General features: G+C 27.4%; 1 protein-coding gene across 1 annotated transcript in view; it reads right to left on the reverse strand.

The window, feature by feature from the left end:
- Nucleotides 1–4,582: 4,582 nt before the first annotated feature.
- Nucleotides 4,583–8,719, reverse strand: part of LOC107449562 (U2 small nuclear riboprotein auxiliary factor 38) — an 11,126-nt gene continuing 6,989 nt past the window's right edge. Inside the window, exons 6-8 of the mRNA XM_016065121.2 lie at nt 7,274–7,407; nt 5,632–5,727; nt 4,583–4,851 (exon numbers count right to left, since the gene is read on the reverse strand). Coding sequence (XP_015920607.1) covers nt 4,719–4,851; nt 5,632–5,727; nt 7,274–7,407 — 363 coding nt within the window. The 3' untranslated portion in view covers nt 4,583–4,718. The remainder of the gene's footprint in view (nt 4,852–5,631; nt 5,728–7,273; nt 7,408–8,719) is intronic.

Consider the following 8,719-nt stretch of genomic DNA (forward strand, 5'->3'; position numbering starts at 1 on the left):
TCATATTATCCACTGTCATGTAAAAAAAAAAAAAGTCATACATGTTAATTTTATAAAAGTTTGTTAAAATTATATAGCTGAAAGGAAGAAGTGGACCAACGGTGCTCCCACAGCAAGGTCAAATTGTACAGAGAATGAAAGTACATCCCTGCCTTGAGCCTTGTCCGGGATTTTTTTGATGCGAGGACAGCTCTTATAGCAGTATATATATGTATAAAAAATAACTTCAAGGTGATCTCTACACCCTTTAGATAACACATTTTTTTCGTCGCTAATCGCAGCAGCGATATTTCGCTACGCCTTAAAGAAAAAATATATATTTATCGCCTTTATAGAAAAACAATTTTTGATTTTGTGAAATTTATTCTCTTCTGCTATACATAGACAAACAAAATCATGGTTATTTAATCTCTTCAAAAAATATATTATAAGAATCAATAAAAGTTATGCTTCCTAATTCTCAAAACACTTGCAGATCTTTCGCAATATTTGAAATAGCTCTAATTAATTTACACCTTCATGATAGATATATAATTAGTATAGATATATATAAAAGAGTTCATTTTGGTTAAAATATATAAACTTAAATGGAATTATATCCTTATACAGATATATTACTATAAGTCATTTGATAAAATTGTGCAACCCTACATAGCAAAAAGTGTTTCATTGTAGAATGGAACACTTTTTGCTATACCCCTGTAACCAATAACATAAAGTTAACGTTTTTTTCTTCTCTCCTTAGAATGATACATAATTATTTTATCTTCTCAAGCTGTTAAAATCAAGTTCAATAATACGCAGAAAAAATAATATTTTAATATATTTTTTAACATTAGTTAAATTCTATTTGCCTGCTTTTTTTAAATATATCTTTTACAGAAATAAAATTGTTCAAAATGCATTCATCGTTTAAAATTTTAAAAAGAGCAAAGCGAAGATGAAATTAAATATTTAGTGTCAGATAAGGCTGTTTCCTCCTTGTCTGGGGTCTCCTGTAGAAAAGATATATATATATAAAAAAAAATTACCCATTTTTATTCTTTCTCTAAAGCAATTAATAAGGAAGTGCAGAGTAGAAAAAAAAGTAAAGACCTAGGTGAAAGAAAAAAATATTGACTAAAGAAAAAAACAAAACATGTCTGACACATTGCAACAGAAGTGTGTGAACCATCTTAAATTTCAATCATGTAAAATATACATAATTTATTTTAATTGTTATAGTATATTAGTCCTAAAATATTTGCCTATGATACATGACAATTTCATATTTAACTGAAAACAAAATATTAAAATATATTAAAACTTCCATTGCTTCTTTCTTTAATACACTATGACTCTTTATAAAAATTTGCCAAATTTCCCTAAAATAATTCTTTTACAATCCTAAGACTTTTTAAATTAAGAATGTACCAGGTGTTTTATACTCACTGTTTTTCGTCCTTGCTAAAGTTGTAGCAAATAACAGATTTTATAAAACAATGATAAGAGATTATAAAACAGAAACACCATAGAAATGTATGGAATAAGGCACTACTAAGAATAGCTAAAACCAGTTTGATTGCCTATGAAAGTTTGAGGTTTGCTGCAGTTTCTCCACTAATGACAATTATTCTAAAATGTATATTAAGGGTGGTGGTAACGTAACACTCTGTACACCCAAAAAATATGTGAAGCTCTCTGTCATACCTGCCAACATTTCTTAGGCTACGAGTAAAGTTTTGATACATCATACATAATCATTTAAGTCAAAAAGAGAAATTCAAAATTGGAAATATAAGGACTTACATTTTAAAGACATTACATAGTGAATTAAAAAATATGTATATAAATCTTAAACAAAAGATTTTTAAATCATTATTTATAATTACTTAAAGTATTTTATATTTCACAACCGTCATTGAACAGCCCACCCATTTTTTTGGTTTACGACTACTAATGTTCAATTCCGTAACCTTGTAATTTTGAACCCAATCCAGAAGATAGGGGAACTCTTGAATCAAATATTGGGAGAAACTTCCCTTTGTGGAAGACTTTTTGATGCAACTAATCCAGAGAGGAAAACCCCCATGAATAGCCTGATGGCAAGGGGACTATAACCCATGATCCATTCAACACTGAGGATATTTCATGTCAGCCGAATTCATATCGACCAGCCATTGCTGGGATTCGAACCCGGGTCACCTTATTGGAAGGCGAACGCTCTATCCCACGGCTCCTACTTGAACTATTAACCCTCAACATGCTGCAGTACTAGTAATAGCACTATTTGTTTAGGAATAGTAAGTATTTTTGCCATCAGCAGATATTTTATAGCCAAATTTGCTTTAAATATTTCTTCAATAAATACGGAGAAATTTGAGAATATAGGGGTAAACAGGAGATAGTCATAAAATACAGGAGTCTCTGTTAAAAAAACAGGAGACTTGGCAGGTATGCTGAACAAGAATATTAAAAGTTGCAANCTTCAATGGTCTATCTGCAGAGCACAGGGCGCTTCACTCAAAAAGATTGTGCATCTCTACTTAGAAGTCTTTCACATTTATTTCCCACATTAGAAATTTCATAAGGATGCTTTTTAATAATTGACAATCAACAATATTTTACAGTTATTTCTCTTTAACGAGTACATCCATATCATGAAAATATTAACTATAATATTCCTAAGTTCATAATATCATAAATATAAAACTAAAAGAAAAACTTTTAAACTTGCCAAATAAATCTGTAAAGAATATAAATCTGAACTAGCAACAAAACTGAATTACAAATTGATTATGAAAGATTACTTCTCAAAATAACAAGATATGATATATTAACAGGATTGTTAAACAAAATTTCAAAATAAATTTGTGGTCTTTTTGTCGAATGAGGTACAGTTGTGTATATTTTAAAAGTGAAATGATTCTTATTATTTGAAAGTAAATAATCAAAACATTAAGATCTCAACATCTTGCAAACGAAATTAAAATTTATTAACATATAACAAACTTTGTCTCACTTTTCTGATTTTCTATGAAATATAATTTCAGGATATCTTTTTCTAAATTTTAAATAACAGATCAGAATGAACCAGACTGAAATATTAGCTCCCCATTATTTTTAATAAAAATATAAGAAATTTTTAAAATGTTAACAACTGTAGTAGATGAATGTAGTTAGTCAATATTGTAATTTATTTTGCTTCAATATGCCTTCAAAATAAATAAAAATCATTTATACAAGTAAGTATTTTTATAACAAGAAATTAAAATGCCTATACATTACGATTAAATGTAACTACTCTGAATTGAAATTCAATTCACTGCTAATAACTTGTTGAAACAAGAAACGGCATTCAATGCCTAAAAAAGTGTGTTCTGAAGTCACACAATTATTATGTAATCAAGAAAAAAAAATTTAAATTTCAAAATATTAAAAAACACACTATTTATTTTAGCATAAGTATAGTCATGGTTGACAGATCACAGATCCCTTAGTGACATTGCATTTTAATTTTATTTCAATCACTTGAAATTTAAATAAAAAATTATTTAGATTTTTGAACATATATTTTTTCAATTCATTTACATCAGATTTCTATATACTTTAAATAAAAGGTATTTATAAAAATTGTCTGCATTTATAATTTTCCATTATACTTATGCCATTATTAATATTAAGTATCAAAACATTTCAAGCATTACAATTTCTGATTAGATGACTTTCATGTATATGTAACAGGGGTGCTTAAGTCAAAATTCCGGAAAATTTCTTGAGTTAAAGAAGAAGAAAAAAGTTTAAACTGAAAAAAATTTAAACAAGTTTTTTTTTCCTTTTTCTCAATATTTCTTAGTTTACTTAAAATACAATAGTAAGAGAAGCAATATTTAGAGAAGTAATTAAAATGTACAAATACGTCTTTCTTTCTTGAGTTTATGATTGTAACAACTATTTACTGATAAAAAAATCAATATTAATCATGAATATAAGCTTATAAAGTATCTCTCAGGCTCTCCCTTACAAACAAATAAATTAACTGTGTTTTTAAGTTCCACCTTTGAAAATTTGATTTCCAGAAACTTCTGTGATCAATGATTTTTTTAAATGTCTGGAACTTCGATCTCCGGATTTTTTCCAGACCACAATCAGCCCTGATTTAAGATCAGAGGAAAAACAGTGCTACAAATTATTTAGCCTTATAATTATAATGTAAAACCTCTGCTATAAGAAAAACCACAATAGAAATGAGCTGAAAAAATGAAAACCATCTCATCTAATCAATATCAATCTTCAACACAGAAATGTCATTAGACAGTAAATTAAAATAATTATTTAGGTACATAACAAAAGAAATTATTAATTGAAAAAAATTGTTTTTGGGAAGAAAAACTAAAAGAGCAAACCTAAAATTAATTCGAAGAAGTAAAAGTTATACCATAAGTTTAATGAATTATAAACAAATATTAATCAAGAATTACCCTGACACTTTCGAAAACTAACATAATATACATCTTAGAAATTGAGTTTCAATATACTATAATTTGCTCTTAAGATAATACATAAGTTTTAAGAATCAAAATGAAATAATATAGTTCAAAAGCGAAATGAATGATATTTTATTGAGTAATAAAATTAACAAGTATGACAGATGTAAGGAAGAAGAAACAATATCTAAATGCATATGCATATTGAAGAAAAGAAAATCGCATAAAGCAAGTATGTAATGTTTCTTGGAATTAAAACCTTCCTTCTCGTTCACGACGATCCCTATCTCGACTGCGTGACCGACGCCTTCTTTCTCTGCTGCGGGACCTCTTACGTTCTCCAGGTACAACACGAGGACTGCGAGAACGAGAGCGTGATCGAGATCTAAAAAATAAATATACAAGAATAAGTTTGTTTTAAGTCAACAATATGGTTATAAAATAAAATACATAGATAAAATATTTGAGTATTAATTATTATCATATTTGTTCTGCTTAGAGAAACATAGAATAAGTTTCCTAATCTAAGCCAATTTACCCTTTATTGGACATTTAACAGACAAATTGCTTCCACATCTTTAAAATTTTAGCACGTTCAGCAGGAACAATTGTTAAGTAACTATGATTTATTTTTTTCAGTGATTAATTCGTAACAATGAAATAATATTAGGTATTATACATATATTTTAGAAAATGATTGTGCAAGTATATATGTGGACTTTCTTAGCGTAACATCTCGGAATATTACATCACTCTCCATTATGTAATATTTTAAGAGATTTCATCACCCTTCTTGACATTGAGAGGCGCCAGCCAGTCCCGAAGGAAAACTCCCGAGTTTATAATTAACTCTTACTTTATACCATAGAACAATCTAATTCTTATTCACATGCATCCCGGAGACCACTGTGTGAAGGCAGCTCTCACGAGACATGTCAATAACGTTAACTGTTATATCCTTTTTATTTCTATTAAATTGTTATGTTTGTTAAATTATCGTCGTCATTTACTCCTATGCTGCACTAACTCCCACANAAAATAAAGATTTTTGTCAACTCTGATTAAGAATTAATGTTATTTTGGAAATAATGTAAAACAGATTCACATTCTAAGATTCTAAGAGTAAAAGCAGCTAATCAAAGGTTAAGAAAAAAAAAATTAGAACCTGCGTCTCCTTGGGCGACCATATAATTCTCGTCTTAATTCTCTTGAAATAGGTCTCAAATGCATGAAATTGCAAAATCCACTTCGAGTGCATTCACTAAAAGATAAAGTTATAAATCTTAATTAAAAATATTTCATGAATCACACTAGTACAGTATAATTATAAATGGAATATAAAATAATGATAAAAATAATTAAACAAGCAATAATTCTAACTAGAATGGTAGGTTAAGTATATCTATATTGTAATAAGTTACAAATTTTTCTAAGAATTCACTTAAAAAGAAGCAAAATAATAATAAATACAAAATAAATTTTGTATAACATTAACTCAATAAGGAATAGAAGCAGTCACTGTTTAACAAATGTAATTGTATGTTACAAATCTGCACTTTTGAAAAAAACCGAAAAAACTGTATCAATTGTGGAAAGATTGTTTAAATTGCTACTAAATTTTTGGATTCTCCTTTTTAGAAAATCACTCAAGATTTAATAATTGGAAATTAATATTCCAAAACCAACAAAAAACTTATTTTCGTAAAAATGTTACATACTCCCTTTTAACATTGACTGCTTCAATTTTTATCTACATACACCTTTATAAATAGTTCAAATGAAAATAAATCTACACACAAGAGAATAAAATTCCATTAGTTCAATCAAAGGATTGAAATCACTAAAACAAGTTTAAGTAAATATATTAAAACTATAAAAATTTTTCAAATAAAATGATTTAAATAATTAAAATAATGACTAACTTATTTTGATATTTTAAATAGTGAGAATAGCAAAATAGAATCCTTCTAAAATATTAAAATAAAGTTAGATTTTGAAGAGGGGGATTCAACATCACAAACATGCATGGACTTTTAACAGAAAAAAAGCAACATTTCTTTTTAAAGCATAGCTGCTAACATAATAGGAAAAAATCCAGTAGATTTTACGAAATATAAATTTCATGATAATTGTTTCATAATGTACTAAATATTTTACTCATAGGGAATTTTAGAGATTTTTATAATCATCAAAATAAAAAAATTGCAATATTTTCCAGCTATGATTGACATTAAACATACCTGAAATGCTGTGTATTATGTATACTCATAATTTCTAATATTAAAAAGCATTTCAATCCAAAGATAGTTAAGATTTCTTAACTAATTTAAAAAGTAAGTTCTGAATAAAAATAAACTGAACATTTTAGAACAAAAAAAATTTTTGAACTGATTTAAGGTTAAATGAGGTTTGCTTCAGTATGTATTAGTACAAATACTTATTTAAATAATTCAAGCAATAATCTGTACAAAAATTCTATTTCAATAAGGAATTTCTCAGGAAATTTTTCTCAAAGTTACGGAATTTTCGAAACTGTACAAAAACCAGGAGAATTTTAATTAAACCAGTAGACCGGGAGAAATTGGAAAAATCCCGTACCCTACTGAAAAATCCAGTCGAGTTGGAAGCTATGAGCAAAACATAAGAGTTAACTCCATTAGTGTATTTTCCCAATTTTACCCTTTAATACCATTATAAAAAATTATAATTTTTCTGAAAAATACCATATTTTATTAGTTAACATAATAAAAGTTTTGTTATTAAAAAGAAACTTAATAATAATAAAAAAAAATTCAAGCAATAATTACCCCATTTCATATTGTCGGCAACAAGCTTCACGGAAATCAGTTACGGGAGAAAGCTCAGCATATATGGGACGTCCAGCAAACCATCTCTTATTTAAGTCCTCTACAGCCTTTTCAGCATCTTCTTCTTTGCGAAACTATAATTAATAACATCAAACTTTAAGTAATATTTAATCTTACCCGAAAACTTGAAACAATTACATCTGTTAGATATTTCAAGCCTACAATGCAATTAATGCAAAGATTAACTGTAAAAGTCTAAACGTTCATCAACTAGACTTTTGCCAGTTCTGTGAATTCCAGGCGGTATCTTTGACATCTTCAAAGATTGTAAACGTTACATTTAATCACTTATCGATATTTAAGGGGGAAAAAAATACAACCCTTAAATTATGTTTTTGCTTAACAGAAATGAAAATATGATAAAAATAAGACACGTATAATATGCAGAAGCGCAATGCTCTTAATGGTAAATTTGTCACGGTTGAGAATTTTTTAAAAATATTACTAAAAAAAGAAGAAAAAAAACCCATGCTTCTCCAAAGAAAGTTAGTTTTCTTTAAATTCCCAAGGGAAACAAATTTGCGCTTTTCCCGACCAATACAAATGTGATTTAAAATTCACTCATCGCAATTCTTATTAACACGATTTAAGGTCATGCATCGAGATTCGTAATCACAATTAAAACAAATCAAATATTGCATCTATATTTTCATTAAAACATTGATAACATTCTGAGAATAATTGCTTCTTACACACCTTTTTTTGCACAAATTTCAGATAATTTAAAATTTGATCACATGTTTAAAATTTTTTTTTTTTTTTTACCAAATCTATCCACCTGATATGAATTAATATAGAGTTCAATAAAAATTAAACATTTAAAAAAAAAATCGGTGATTTTTAAACGAATTTTGCCTAAATGAGGTGGCAACGGGAGGGTTGCAACTAGTTACAAAAGTTAATCAATGAATGAAGAAACAATTTTAATTGAGATTTTGTGTTCACAGAGTTTTTCATTTTATCTAAGTCTTATGTTTTTACATAAAATAAACTATGCAAATAATTAGTTACTGAGTAATGCTTATTTTGGCAATGCTAATTTAAACCTTTCATGGTAATTTAACTCGAATTCAATTCAAAATTTCCATCCCTTTGTCCCTATACTGACTATGTCCTTTGGGTTAATCAAAATACAATGATTGTTAGAAAACCTTAAACTAATTTATGATTTTGATAAATTATGCTTAATATTTGATTTTGTTTAAAACTAAGTAGTCTTAAATTCATTTTCTTTTAAAATCTTATTTAATTATATGCTGAAAGATGTGTAGCAAATGTAAACCTTTGTTTTTATATATCTTCCTATTGTTACAACTAGGACTGGGCGATATTAGAAATTATATATCGTGATATATCGTCAGTTTTGCATCGGCTGTGGAAGACGAT

Source organism: Parasteatoda tepidariorum, chromosome 8 (assembly GCF_043381705.1).
Source record: "Parasteatoda tepidariorum isolate YZ-2023 chromosome 8, CAS_Ptep_4.0, whole genome shotgun sequence".
Classification (NCBI taxonomy): Eukaryota; Metazoa; Arthropoda; class Arachnida; order Araneae; family Theridiidae; genus Parasteatoda; species Parasteatoda tepidariorum.